General features: G+C 34.0%; 2 protein-coding genes across 2 annotated transcripts in view; one reads left to right on the top strand and one right to left on the bottom strand.

Moving 5' to 3' along the window:
* The first annotated feature begins 748 nt into the window (after nucleotides 1-748).
* On the top strand, nucleotides 749-11,191 carry LOC110457669 (shell matrix protein-like). The gene is made up of 7 exons (XM_021509030.1): nucleotides 749-1,083; nucleotides 6,186-6,269; nucleotides 6,654-6,809; nucleotides 7,176-7,537; nucleotides 8,338-8,428; nucleotides 9,907-9,983; nucleotides 10,781-11,191. Exons 1-7 carry the CDS (start codon nucleotides 1,026-1,028, stop codon nucleotides 10,823-10,825), a joined length of 873 nt encoding a protein of 290 aa, XP_021364705.1. The 5' UTR covers nucleotides 749-1,025; the 3' UTR covers nucleotides 10,826-11,191.
* The window catches only part of LOC110457672, a 25,331-nt gene continuing 21,265 nt past the window's right edge, over nucleotides 11,144-15,209 (bottom strand). The window contains exons 24-28 of the mRNA XM_021509033.1: nucleotides 14,421-14,573; nucleotides 13,951-14,255; nucleotides 13,493-13,571; nucleotides 12,510-12,592; nucleotides 11,144-11,905 (exon numbers count right to left, since the gene is read on the bottom strand). Coding sequence (XP_021364708.1) covers nucleotides 11,855-11,905; nucleotides 12,510-12,592; nucleotides 13,493-13,571; nucleotides 13,951-14,255; nucleotides 14,421-14,573 — 671 coding nt within the window. The 3' untranslated portion in view covers nucleotides 11,144-11,854. The remainder of the gene's footprint in view (nucleotides 11,906-12,509; nucleotides 12,593-13,492; nucleotides 13,572-13,950; nucleotides 14,256-14,420; nucleotides 14,574-15,209) is intronic.

Below are 15,209 nucleotides of genomic sequence, written 5' to 3'. Positions count from 1 at the left end.
ATTACTCTCAGGTATTTTTTTTGTGTTTATTTTTGTATTGTTGGTTTTGACACTGAGTTACTCTTCGTGTATTGTTAATTATTTCTCCCAGGCTTCACATGTGTGTGTCCCATTTTAGCCTTGAAATATCAGCTTGTCATCCCCTGGGGGATTTATCCTCCATTGTGACGCAGTAAAAAAGAATTGCTATATTCGTTCACCACCATTGCTTTTGTTTACAAACATGCAAGACTATTGACGGTGAACATTTGACTGAAATAAAAGGATGGGAAAAAGGATCATTAACCATCTTGAGTGTGTATCAGTGAAATGGCTAACATTTGAGTAACTAATTGGTTGTCGAACTCTTCGCAGAACCTCGGTATAAACAATAAAAACAAAACAATCATCCCTCAGGTTCGAAATGTCTCTGTCACATTCTCCAGGTACGGCAAGATGACATTACACAGCACCCTCTCCACATAAGAACCAATCCCATGACGTAAGATGACAAGCTAGGATTGAATTGATGAAATAACATCAAAATCATGATTACCGCAATAATAATATGAGGGAAGTATGTGAAATAAAGTTCGTAAGAATCTAAATGACGAAATACATTGCGTCGTGTCTCCCCGTGTATTGCCCTATATCGATCCTTAACTTGGTCTACTTGGTAGATAGGACCGGTTTAACATCTAAATGTTTAATCGCTTTAGTATAAAGGTATAGATTATGTGTGATGGGCAGTAAATGACTACAAGTGACAATACGTCACCGCTCTTTAACTCCTTGTCGTGACAGCCGTACGGAATATTAAATAGGTGGAAATTTACTATTAATATTTATGAGAGATTCCACATGGAAAAGAAGCGAGGAGTCTTAGATCAACAGATAAAAAAAGATTGTGAACTTAACGGCCGTAGGGCTAATTATTTTTGCAGCATTCTTCTGATAACAAGATGTCTTTTAAACCACAGAAACTTTAGGAAGAACAAGTTGTTAAAGGGAGTGTTACATCGGCGTCTTAAATTAACAAGATTGAAATGGCCATCTTTGGTTTGAAACAAAGTACCTTGCTCTGGATTTGTATAACACTACTAGGTAAGTAAATGTACAATTTAAGTCTAAGCGGAGTTTTATGTTGTCCAGTGATAAAATAAATAAATAACACTAGAATGCGGATAAAAATTCGCAAATAAATGTTGCAAAATATGACAAAAGTTGCATACCATGCTTAACATTTCCTCCTTTCTATTCTTTTTTAACTTCATGATTATCTATTGTCATGCCCATGTACTATTTACCTGCTCAAATAATCTTACTGTGCTGATATGCTGTTATGATCTGATCCATCATATCATCAATCAATCACTAAAGTCTTTGTCCGCGTAGAGAATTGCAGCATAAACTTTCTACATAAGCTTTGGATATAACATAGTTCAGCTTTTATCATTCTCATGCATAGAACGAATAAGAAATATTGATGTAAATATGAATATGCTTATTTTCGAAAAATACTTAATAATTCGAAATATTATGTAAAAGTGTCTATGAAAACTAAAAGTTTCTTTGATACAACAGCAATAAACATGCATGTAATGATTTATCAGAAAGCTTCTTACGGGCCGCAGTGGTCAAGTGGCTAAATCATCTGACCGTTTCTATCACTAGCCCTTCAACACGGTGTCGCGAGTGCGAGGCCTACGTGAACTAGGAACTGGCAGCACTTCCGCGTTTCCTCTCCGGGTAGTCCGGTGTCCTCCACCAACCAAACCTGTCACGTCCTTAAATGACCATTGCTGTTATAATTAATTGGACCTTTAACACCAATAAACTAAACAAAATCATTGAAAACTATTATCTTTGTCCATTTGGAGCGATAGGCGTTTTGTTCAATTATTTATACTACCGACCATGCTTCATAATTCTAGATATTTATTATTAGAATAAACACACTGTCTTCTTTAGCTAAAATAAACATGCTACTTTAATCCACTTTGATTGTGGATATAAAACCTATCTACTAAGGTTACCCCTTTCACACCAGCACTCCTTTTTCTAAACTTTAAGATGGTTAGTATGGATTGCAAAAAGATTTAAGTAGAACAACCAGGAACGGTCTTATGCGTGACGTTTCGATAACTAGTACGGTATGTACTCTATCACCTTCACCTTATAAATATATTTAAACCCACACTCATTGTACATGGTTGTAATTGTTGAACTGTTACGATATCGCGCATATTGGCCATCTAAAACAAAGGTTTCGGCTAAATATAGGTTGGATTACAAAAGTCACAGTTGCGTAGTTCTAATTGTATCCAGTAGTTTCAATTGAAAATGTCAACAACGTATATATGATAATAACATTAAAGATAAAATCTGTACATAACTTAAAGTTGAATTCATTTAAGGATGTACTCTTCTGAGGTTTCAATCACGTTCAAGTCGCGTTTTGATCTGGTGTAATGGGTTTTTGAAACATCTAACAAATTATGATCAAGTTTATTAGCAAACACGCATCTGAAAAATATGTCAAAAAACAAGATGCCTGTTGTTTGTAGAACTTTTTTAACAAGAATTTAAAAAGAATTACCAATTCAGCGGCCATTTTGAAAATGTGTATTAATGTGTATTTCTTGCGCTCCAAAAAAGGCCAAAATTTCACCTTTTTTGACACTAGATTGATCACTTAAGTTGTCATTGTGTCGCCATTTTTAATTGTAGCATGTTCAATTTTGCCTTACAACTTTATAATGTTCAATATGATAAAAGTAATATGCAACAAACTGGAAAATTATACATAATTGATTTTTTTTACGTATTTAGTGTTACTGAAGCACTTTTGATTTTTAACCCCGACAAAAGGTAAAAAATAACACAAATGATAATGGCACAAAAAAAGAAGCACACTGACCCCTCATTTTTGTAGATGTTTAAGAAAGAGAAACACATTTTCATTTAATTCATTAAATATTAAAATAAGTTTAATACCAGAACTTTTTATATCAAGCGTTTAATCGGCAAAAAAATTGTCAAAACCCAAATAATCACCTAAAATCACATGTTGTGTTAAATTGGTTTCTTTGACCGATCATACCACAAAAACGAACACACCGACATACATTTGTTTTTGCATTTTCTACTATGCCATTAGCTCATTTTTCCAAAAATCCATATAAGAAAAAAAGTTTAATACAGGAAAAGTTTGGCTTCTCAGAGGTGTACATCCTTAAAAACGTATTGAATCGTCCCTGTCAAATGTGAGAACGATGACACCAAGTAAAGATCTATGTTTATATAATATGTGTTTGTATGTGTATTAGCATACGACACACCGGTGAGTTGTTTGATACACAGTGTACCCCTCGGGCAAGCAGTGTATGACAGCCCAACACCTATTAGTCAAAGTCTAGTTAGCATACTGAGTTTATGGAGTGGCCGTTCATGATTCTCAACCTGTTTTGATAACCACATTCACTTGTGTTTTGCAAGTGAACAGGTGGTGAGCTTTGTTATGACTATGAACTATTTCCTACAAGGAAGATATGGAAACTTATTATAATGATTTAATACAATACGTGTACATAGTTTTTTAGATGGCAATGCGCTTAGGTGTAACGATGAACTCAGCGCAGACAACGTGAAGCGTGAATAACCTATCCCGTTTCAGTTGAAATGCATTTTTATTTGATGCAAATGCAATAATCTTATATGTCATTTAGTGCTAACGGATGAAACAATATGATAAAATGGAAAATGACTTTATGTGTGACAGTAATGTAGTTTGAACTGTGTATCACCCAGGTAAATTGAACATGTACAAAGGACATGTGTTGATCATGACCAGAAACCATACAACCAACGTACTTGTATCGTCTTTCTTATCTTGTGTAACAAACTCCTCTGGTAAAACATTGCTTTATAATGCCAATTTGGCAACAAAACATAGATATTGAAAGAAGAATGAGAAAGAATGAATAAGAGAATTTTGCAGAAAAATGCTGATGTAGTTTTTGCATGGTACGTTTTATGTAAGCAAAAATTAACTATGCGTTAATCTTCGATATATATGTATATTACATGTATATATGGTTATGACCATACAGCAGCACTTAACTGATGTTTCATTGGTGCAGCATTGAATTAAATCATCTTTATCGTGATTCACTTAAACACATTACGTAATATAAGCCTTCAGCTCAAACGACCCTCTAGCACCATTCGTTTGTACAATGGACAAATCAAGAAAGGAAAGGTACTTGGCTCCTTTGCCTTACCAATGAAGTGTTGAGTAACTACTATTTGGTGATGCATCTTTAACGTTTGATCAAAATGTAAAAAAACAATTATAGCTACTCATTAATGTTATCAAATTAACATGAAGATTTACAAGCAATACTAATTTAACTACATTAAGATATCGTGTGAACTTAACCAGCAATCCAACCGGGTAAAATTCCATCAGTTACTTTCTGTATACCTTATATCATTTTCCATTTTTTTTTCTGATGATAAGAACTATGTATACGTACAAAAGTACTTGTTTCCAAATCATCTGAATGAAGTGTCTTCTGTAATTTTACATGCTAATTGATACGAATAAAACAGGGTTAAAACCAAGAAAGGAAAGCAAGTCAGGGGTAACAACATATGTAACGTGTACATCAGGGCGATACTGATTAAAAGGTATATTCTGCTTCTTCCAGAATGTATAACAACTATGTTTGTATGTCTACACTGGAGACATTACACATTTAAAATATTCTCCAAAGATAGATCAAAATAAGGCTGAATTTGTGTGTCGTCATTTAAGATTAAGCCGGTGTACCGACGTTCCAACACAGTAAATAGCAAAATTATCAATAAAATATCACAGGGAAACAGCCAAAAGAAAATAGAAATTATTTAGAATTATTTAGAAAAATATGGGATCATGTAATTTAATAGCGACACAAGAAAACCTAGCATCTTAGAAGTCAGATATTCATGAGTGGCAGAATCAACAACAATGGTGTTTCTGCTGTGTTACAGTCAGTATCTACATAAAAAAAAACGTTATGTCGTGCATATTGCCTGCTACGTTATATTGCCACTCACCTGGAAAAAATCATGTTTATAAAATATAGTCTGTAGATTGTCCGCCCCGGTAGATTGTCCGCGGTTATTTGCTACATGAAAGCTAAATTCCAACGTCAGGTCCATTCATGCTGTCACTATTTCTAGATATATATCACAGTAAGTAATCTATGCTTTCGTGATTTTATTTATCATTTAAGTTGGCCTTGATATACTAATAGCACCATTCATTATCCTAACGTAAACAGGCATGACGACTCCTAGTATTCTATATAGACGTTTAAATACAGTGCCAGTAATATTAACCAACTTTCATGCATATGTGTTGATGATAAACTATAAAATTTCTACAATTTTATTGTGTTTAGCTTATACAGAAAATGTATACGATTTTAGATTTAAAAAATATAACATTGTCCGCACTTTTATCGCTTTTGGGAAAAGAATAGTCACATTGCCCTCTTCATTAGATAGCCCGCAAACGGCATTTTCTAACATAAAAAAAAAAGAACAAAAAGCTTTAGCCCATGGTATTTACGGGAGAAATTACGGCAATATCAAAATCCCAATTCACAGTCAAACGACATGGGTTTCGGAGGAGTTATGAAAATCAATGTAAGTGAATATATCTATAAGGGAATAGTCGATCATTACATTTGATTATATAACGTTACAAAATGTGAATGATCATTTATACTGTCAACCTGTGTAATGTTAACTTACAGTGATTATACATGTACCAATATGCAGTCGAAGCTGTACTACGGTGCTATAGCACGTGATGACAAGTGTCCATAATTCCTTTCAGTATTGAAAACGATGTGTTTTCTAATATGCTAGTAGTTAAATATATATCGATTGTGTATCAAAATGAGATAAAACATTTTGACGTCCCTCTTTTTTAATTTCTGAAACTGAATTACATCAGCAAGTAATTAATAGTATCTTTTATCAATCGATATTTAAAAATACATGTTAACCATAGAAAAACACTATATGAAAAATATTATTATGTTTTGAATTTTATTTTGATATAAGCGACAGCCTGATATAACAAGAACGTGCTCCTTTAAGTGATGTGATATATTTCCATGTATGAATTCTGTTTCTACTCTCGTTACCAGTGGTGGTGTCGGCCCAGTTCAATCTGTTCAACCCACAACGACCGCCAAGAGACTCTGACAACTTCCAAATTACAACGGAAAAGCGTAAGTGATTCAAAAAATAATATATCTTTACTCAAGCAATATCATTCTTGTTGACATATACGAACTATATTTCTGAATAAGAACTTAACGTTGTCATTGCTATACAATTACAAAAACAAAAACAAAACTTCTAGCATTTCAACGAATTTAGTTGCATCAGGTTCCTAGACACTTTTGTGTTAATTTGTGTAGGTAATTTGCTTGTAAATGTAACAGGAGAAAGAGAAAATGTAACGGCAAGACCGGAATTCGAGCCCGGGACCCTCCGACTTTAGAAACTGGTTGCCGTTGATCAACCCAGTCCAGTTCCGCTACATAAATACTTACTAGATAGAGTCCATGTTCAATTTACCCTTACTGAGATAAATCTTTTGTCTAATGCAGCATGTGAACTACTTCCCAACCCAAGTAACAGGAAGGTATTCCTGATGAATGTTAACGGCGAATGGACGGATCGGCCTTGTGCATTTGGCACACTATATAACCAGCAAACATGTGACTGTTCAGATCACGACCCCGATGTCAATCTCAATGGCCGACGTAAGTAACGTATTTGTATTCATGCTATCATTTTTTAATTAAAAAGAGAATAATTTGATTCGTGTGGACTTAATAACTTTCAAAAAACCATATCTTGTGATTTTCAATTGGAAGAATGAATTTCAATATCTGTCCTATGGAACTTAACTTTTCACACTTTAGCACCATTGATATAGTATGATACCATCAGCACTATCGAAATCATTCCGACCGATTTGAAGTAAAAAGGTAAGTATAAGGTAGTGATCAAAATAGCAATAAAATGCACTTGATAATAAGAATCGTCACGCTATGTTTGAGGATAGCATCTAGAAGGTGTTGATACTCATACAGAATACGTAATATTTGTTGTTTATACAATAACAGGTTGTCGTGCACCACTTTATATACCGTTTAATGGCGAGCCAATCAGGGACGAAGGTGGAACAAATATTGCTCTTGGCAACAATGGCAGAGTGAGGGCTGTCACTAATGTCGGAAGTTTCGACGGTAATGGAGCTCTAACAATATGGATGTACGCTGGCATATACTTTGGGGAACATCTCGGCATCACATTTCGTTTCAGAGACGTACAAAATACTGAAAATATCGAACAGGTTTTGGTTTCCAACTGCTTTTACAACGATAGAGGGAGCGTGGAAATCGTCATACAGCCAAGGCTCAATAAAGTCGTGTTTAGAGGAACCACAGACAACCCCTTCACACAAGAAATACACATTCCATATCAGGTAAATGTTAAAATAGTACGTCATGGTTGATCTGATTACAGATAACACATCAAAAACTGAATCTGAATACATTAATTGTACAATATCAAATCTTAGTACAGTAACTGTGTAGGCAGCAAAACAAGAACCGAATCTAAGTACATTAATTATACAAGCAGTTTACCCAATACCGAATCTAAGCTTAGTACATTATTTGTAAAGGCAACAAACCAAGAAGCAAATCTTAGTACATTAATTATGCAAGCAGTTTACATGTACCTAATACTGAATCTAAGCTTAGTACAGTATTTGTACAGGCAGTTTACCCAATACCGAATCTTAGGTAACAAAAGGGTCAAAAGACATTTGTATAAGGTTGAATGGCTTAAAAGTGCGCTATAGGCTTCGTTTGTTGCCAACCAGAAGTTAACAAGCCAAATCCGTCATAACTTATTGAAATCTACTAAAACTTTACTTTTTCCAGGGTAAATACATGTAGATTTCATTCAATAAAGCATCTGCAAATATTTATACATTTAAGATATTCAGTGGCATTGTATTCAAATTAGGGAGGGATTACAATCGTATGGAATGCTTTCTGATTTAGTTGTTTGAGTCCTAAAAGCATTAAATCAAAAGTCGACATTTCCTTAGAATCATTATCCAGAAAAGACGGCCATTACAATTCTCATGTTGAATTTGTCGTCCTCTTTAATACATTTTTAGAAACGCTTTTTGTTTTAGATACATCCATTTCTTCTACTTTTATAATTATTATATAAACCCTTATATAAATTGATACATGTATAAATATCTTTTAGCCACAGTCCTGGAACACAGTGACGTATTCTTACGATGGCGTCACACTTACCGGTAATGTCAACAACAAGGTTGTATCGAGGCCTCTGACAGGTAAATATTTGACGTTCTTGTTTATAAAGCTCATTTATGTCATTGGAAGTGTGCCAGGTGTAAAGGTAGATATCATACACGCTTAGACAGGAAACAGTATGGATTCTTTCCCCGTTAGTCTTTGGACTAACCAAAGTCTATTTCTCGACACTGAACACTTAGAGCAATCACTCTGTTGGTTGGTGCAAACAAATATGGCGAAATAGATTTTCGTCATTACGTGCATATAGAAAGAGTATTATTAGTTTTGTCTGCTTGAAGCTAGCATTTAGTCTATTACTTTAGAGTTACTTTGCAGTGTCTCTCTCAGTAAGCAATACGAAATTTCCAAGTTGCGCGTTACTATTACTGTTGTATTTCAAAACTGACCCTTTCAAAATACACGACATTTACTTTTATGTCTTAATTTTGCCTTTTTAAATGTGATATAACGCTGATAAAATGTTCAAATTACCTTAGGCATTATGGTGACCGTTAAGGGTCATATGCACTTTTATTTTATGTCACGTGACCGGTTATTTCTACTTTATTGAATCAAATCTAAAATTTGCCCTATTTTTGCCCTAAATTTGACCCTTGAATTTACATCATTTAATGCCGTAGCTAATGTGCTGAATGCAGCTTAGTTAAAATCCTTCAAATAAGCAGTCTGTTTAAACAGTTAACACATTTAAGTATTTTGCATTAATCAGGTCAACAAATTGTTAATGTCAATCGGTACTCAAAACCTTTTTATTGAATTTTAACATTGGTTTGAATGGCACAATAAAAGGAAGGGAACTATTGATTTGAATGTGACCAATGTTGTTATTTAGCATTATTGTATATACGTCTACAACAATGTCAGTATCACGTTAATCTGCCCTCATTTATAACTTTTAAAACAAATATATTCTATACCCTTCAGTTGAATTAACACCGATTGTAATATATATATATATAATATATAAGCTTAATCTCTGTCGTACATTGTTTATTTAAAAACAGAACATGACAGATATGCTAAGAATTTTGTTTTAAAAAGGAATTGTACGTTTTAATATTATGTAATTCTGAGGTGTCTCCCGACTATTTGTATTTTAGTAATGTTAATTTGTTTTAAAGAAATTAATTTAAGCACTCAATGAACACATTTTACAGTTTTATCTCTTTTCATTTAACAGTCTCTTTTTGTTTTATTTATTTTTCGTTTATATTATTGAATAAGATATTAACTTAATTTATTTTACAACAATTACGCAACAAGTCATTAGAAGATAAATAAATCACATTTGGTCGGCTCAGATGTTAGCGCGCAGGGGATCTTAAAGTGGGAGGAAACCGGAGTACCCGGGGAAAACCAACGTGGTCACCCTTTCACGACCGATTTGGGAATCGAACCGTGGTGAAAGGCGAGTACTAATTGATAAGCTTGTACAATTTGTTATTGATTTCATTAAGATGATCCACATTGATATATTGCGTTTCGTTTTGTTCAGGGCCACTTACAGTTAGTCCTGGCAGCTTACGGTTAGGAATGTGTAATGGTCGAGGTTATGTTGGCGATATTGACGAAGTAAGTATGACATAATCCTAAATGGTGAAGTTTATTTATCCTATTACTATAAGATATGTCTGTGACATTTACCTCCTCAGTCTGAAATATTGTTGGTTTTGAAATAATTAAGCTTATACTTGGGATATAAACAATCAGGCTAAAAAGGTAGGTATTATGTTGATGTCATTAAGCTTGTCAGTCTGAATTTGTTGGTTATATGTTGGTGATATTTACCAAACCAGTCTGAATAGGTAGATGCTATTTCGGTGGGGTTTTTACCTAGTCAGACCGAAGTGTGATGTTGGTGAAATGTACCTTGTCAGACTAAAACGCTAGAGGAAATGTTGTTGTCATTTACCTCGTCAGTAATGAAAGGTAAAGATTATAATGATTATAATGGCGACGTAAGATGTTATTATTTAAGTAAAATATTATTTCATTTTGCGGCATATAGACATTCTGTACATTTTTGGATCAAAACTCTTATTCAGGCTTTGGTTTTTAACTTAATCTATATTTAAGTATTTTTTCAGGCAGACATATAATAGAAGGACTTTATTGAAGGGTTTATTGGTAGCTCTTGATATTTACGACTTACTGTGTAAGAAGCTGAAATTACTGACGTAAATGTTCGTCATATTGACAAAACGATGTTGTGAGATCTGTTCTCGTCAAGGTTATCTTGATTTTATATGATAAAGAAGTAATGATTCCGGAATAAGTGTTTGCTTTGACAAAGAAGTTGATCATTGATCGTGATATTTGATCATAAACGACAGAAGACAAAGCTAAAATTTATTTTCCCTTCGTTTTAGTTCCGGTTGTGCCAACCCATTTTGGCAACTCTCAACCAGAGTTAAATGGAGCTGACCTTGGACGTGGGAGAGACGCCGTTACTTACACATACCACAAATACTATAGGGTAAAATAGACACAGTGTTTTGCTCTTGTAAATACTATTATGAAACTATAATTTATAACTAATTGTCGGTGCAACAGTGAGGCGATTTATATTTACATCGGTAGATGTCCCTGTTTGTTCATTTTATATTATGTATCATACAAAGGTAAACTCTTATACGACGGTAGCTACAAGTTCCAATTACTGAGAACTTTGTTAAACAATACATGAAACTGAAACATTTTCTTCATATTAAAGTAACTAATGAGAAATTGTGAACGAAATAAGTATTTATTAAAATCAATTTAGCAATGAGTAAATCCGTTGTTATGATTTACGTTTGTTGTTGTTAAAACTTACATGCAAATATCTCTTCAACAACACTTTTGATGTAGTACATTTTTATTTTTATTTTAAATTTAAGTGATGTGATTGATATATTATTGGTATAATAAATACAGAACATGAACAATTCTGACGTTAAATATTAATAGGATTTCATACCGTGAATGTAAGTAACTTCCTCACATATGTTACAAACAAACTATGAGATAACACATACTGAACTCTTTTTTGTTTACATGAATCAAAACATAAACCACATATATATAGAAAGAGAATGAAACTGTGATATACGTACGTCACTTCATTAGAAATAAGAAAACGTAATACCTTCCCGAACAACTTCCTAAAAAGTTGTTATTAACAAACCCACCTCTGAGGGCGACAAGATAGCCACTCACTATATTACCGAAGGCAATATAACCTGAAAACATGTTTAATAGTTTGTTATTGACTTATCAAATATATATAAATTATAATATGGCACTTGTGGTACTCACAACGACATGAGTAATCGCAATTTATACAGATTTCCCGGTGCTAACAACCCATTTGTATGTCAGTTATCAAAATACACAAATCACAAATGGTCACATTACTCTTTCTTGTAGCTGCGAACACAGTACCGTAGTAAACATGATGCTAGCTAATTGAATATGGAGATGTTTTTGCCTGGAATACAGTCGTAGACATTAAACTGAAAAGAAAGAAAAACATATTCATTATGTTTATTTGTTTTAATCCTTAACCAACCTAATTTTACGAATATCGAGTTCAATATTCCAGCATAATTTACGTACACATGTTGTTAAAACGTTTTTTCTTTACATTAAAATTTAATTGAATGTACCTCTGAGTCTCCGATAGTGCCTAAATGACAACGTGATCTAGCAATAAAACATCAAACGAACTAAAAGTAGCAAGAAAAAACCGAACTGACAACAAAAGCTTAATTTGAGCTCAAACTAGAGGAAAACATGAGCAAATGAAAGGTTTTCATTCAGAACCCTTATTAAGAAGTACATGTACCCGAGTGTGCAAGTGATCAATACTTTATAATTATTAACCAATGCAAATTATCGTTACGTCGCCGACATTGTGGAGTAGCCAGACGTTGATATAACTGTGTGATACAGATATACTATTACTTACATTGTATACCTACAACGTGATCGTGTAAATTCATTTCGAAAAAAAATACAAAGAATTTATATACTTGTACACAATACTGCATTGAGTTTTTTCATTACTGATACTAATATTACACAGGGGTATTTGGCTACTGTGGAAGCCCTACCTACCTCATCTATATCTCCATAGAACCCGTTTTCGGAGCCAAGGACGTAAGCGTCCTGACAGCCTTGTATTGGGCCGCTGGCACTGACTGTAAGAAAAATGGTTTGTTATTGATTCACATGTTTGAAACATATTTTTGTCTCAGATGCCATTTCATTTCCACTATGTAAATCTTAAATGTCACGTACACTTATTTAGTAATATGTCCATTAAAACTGAATCGGATAGATATTGCTCGGGATAGTGATTAACATTTATTTCTGTTTTTACTGCGGCGGTAATCGTTTGCAGGTGCGAGAATGTCATTGCTAAATGGATTCACTTTTGTGAAGCGAAAACCGTCTGAAAACACCAATTTATAGATACACGCTAAGTTTTTCTTATTTCTTTTCCTTCTGTACAGGTTCAAACTTTGCACATTTTTTACGATCTTTTGAAAACAAATATTTCCTTTATAAGCAAAGAGTGCAAATGACCCGTTTGGAGGTCTAAATACAACCGAAACAAATTTAATTGATTCCTTCCATCACCACCACCGGTTTCTTTACTCACGACCCAATGGATAAACCTGTTTGGTTTGGTAAACATATTCAGTTGTCGACTAGGAAGTTAAATTCTGAACGTGATTTAATTATTCATATCTTAAATTGTTAAATCACGTAACAATACTTGGCACCAGCATTTTCCATTTGAAGTCATAATTCATGGACTTGTTTCCCCGACCAAAAGAAATAGTGTATTAATAGTGGTTTTAACGATATGTTAAAATTAGTGTAAAGGAATAAAAAGGTCCTTTTTGTAGTTTCCAAACAAACTTTTTGAAGCTGGCTACAAATGTCAATTAACCAACTCTCGTTGACGAGCCACTATATCATGATGCCAAATGGATAGAATATCATTGCTAATATCAATTAACAAGTATAAACTAATAACATGCTGGACAGGTTAAGCTGTCCAATGAGCATGCTGACCGACTCATCATTATTACCTTGATCAGTGGCGGAGTCTGTTTTCAATACAATCCTCTGGCCGTTGTAGGCAAGGTACACATGATTCCAAACATCGAACTGTGAAATCAATATTGATTCATTACACAGTCTAACAAGTACACTTTATACGCAGTGGATTAACACCAGGTAATTCATAACTATATAAATATGTTTGCGTCGACTTAATAACCTTAGCGACATAACAGTATGTTTGTTATTTAATTTCTGTCATGTGTAAATTTATCCTTGTCACGGTGCAGCTAATTCTTTAATTTAAAAAAATGAATCATTATAAAACATCCATCGTTTGAGTTATAATTTACACTATAATGACAATTTTCAGTCGTCACTGCAACAAAAAGGCTACCGACATCTCTTTTCCAATTTTGGATACAAATCTATAAATAGAAAAAGGGATATTTGATCGAATGCAGTAAAATGATGGTTTAATACTGACCTGTATCTTAGATGTCAAAGTCACAGTACCACTCGCCATCCTAACTTTAACGGTTAGTCTGTCATTGGTCAACCGGAGACTGAATGCAGATGTATCTGGTGCTTGGCAACTACTCAACATAACCATATCCTGGTTAGACTTGGACACACTAATTACGATGTGTACGAGGAAGGTGTCGGTAAGAGGAGATGGTTGTGGAATGATCAACAACCCCAGTCCCATGAATGTGGCTGCTCCACCACGCATCCATACGTTGTTAATTGTCCTGGCGTTGTCCATTGTTTCTGATATCAATGGCTGACAGGCTGAAACGCAAAATTAAATGCAGATACGTTCAGGGTTCGTAAGGAAAACCAAACTGTAGTTTTCTAAAGTAAAAGAAATATTGTCTTATCCAGCAATTCAAAACAAAAATAATAACGAGTTTTAATCAACAAACAGTATTCTCAAAGATGAATCATAACACTTACTTCCAGTGACGTAATTCCTGCTGCATGTACATGTCTGGTGGTCGTACATTTTGCCAAGAGGACACTGCGTCAGCTTGCCATTATCGCCGATCGTACGGTCAATGTACATGGTACTGTCTGTCCAGGGGAGGTTGTAACATAGTTCCGGTTGTACTGTGAATTATTACCATGATTTGAAAATAATCTTACGAATGCAGCAAAATAATAACAACAATTCTACCACGTCTGTGATGTAACGACGGTTTTCATTGGTTAAAAAGAGTGCATTATTGAGCGATATACCATGCGCGTGCCAATTACCAATGCACGTGAAATAGTGCGCACGCATGCTGTTCCAACAACCTCCCCGTATTTTAACATGCATTAACAAAAATAGCATAACTGTCAGGCGGGATCAAAATATTTGACAGGCCTGCCATTCAAAAGATTACACGGATCTATATACCTAAAGTATATGGGTCCGTACAGTGAAATGGTTTATTAATTATTGACATTTGAAATGTACAGGTCTGAAGACAAAATGGTAAATGATTAGTTCGGGATTTGAAAATGTTGGAAAAATAATTAACTCAGGCCAAAGCGGCCTTCGATTATTTTTTTTACCAACATTTTCTCACCCTCGTTATATATTCTACCATAATGCACGCACATATGTTGATTATTTCTTAAATAACCTTTATTATTGAAATCATATATAGCAACATGTATGACTGGATTATTTGGATTACACGACCAGGAAATATATATAACGTTAACCTCACCTGCTTCGGTTTTCGCGGTTATATTATT

The sequence above is a fragment of the Mizuhopecten yessoensis genome, unplaced genomic scaffold (assembly GCF_002113885.1).
Source record: "Mizuhopecten yessoensis strain PY_sf001 unplaced genomic scaffold, ASM211388v2 scaffold9299, whole genome shotgun sequence".
Lineage (NCBI taxonomy): Eukaryota > Metazoa > Mollusca > Bivalvia > Pectinida > Pectinidae > Mizuhopecten > Mizuhopecten yessoensis.
The sequence above is the reverse complement of the archived record's forward strand: the minus strand, read 5'-3'. Positions and strand labels throughout refer to the sequence as shown.

Coding starts and splice junctions, on each gene's coding strand:
- LOC110457669 (XM_021509030.1), top strand. CDS start 1,026: ATGGCCATCTTTGGTTTGAAACAAAGTACCTTGCTCTGGATTTGTATA. Junction 6,810..7,175: donor TGTCAATCTCAATGGCCGAC/GTAAGTAACGTA, acceptor ATACAATAACAG/GTTGTCGTGCACCACTTTAT. Junction 9,984..10,780: donor ATGTTGGCGATATTGACGAA/GTAAGTATGACA, acceptor CCTTCGTTTTAG/TTCCGGTTGTGCCAACCCAT.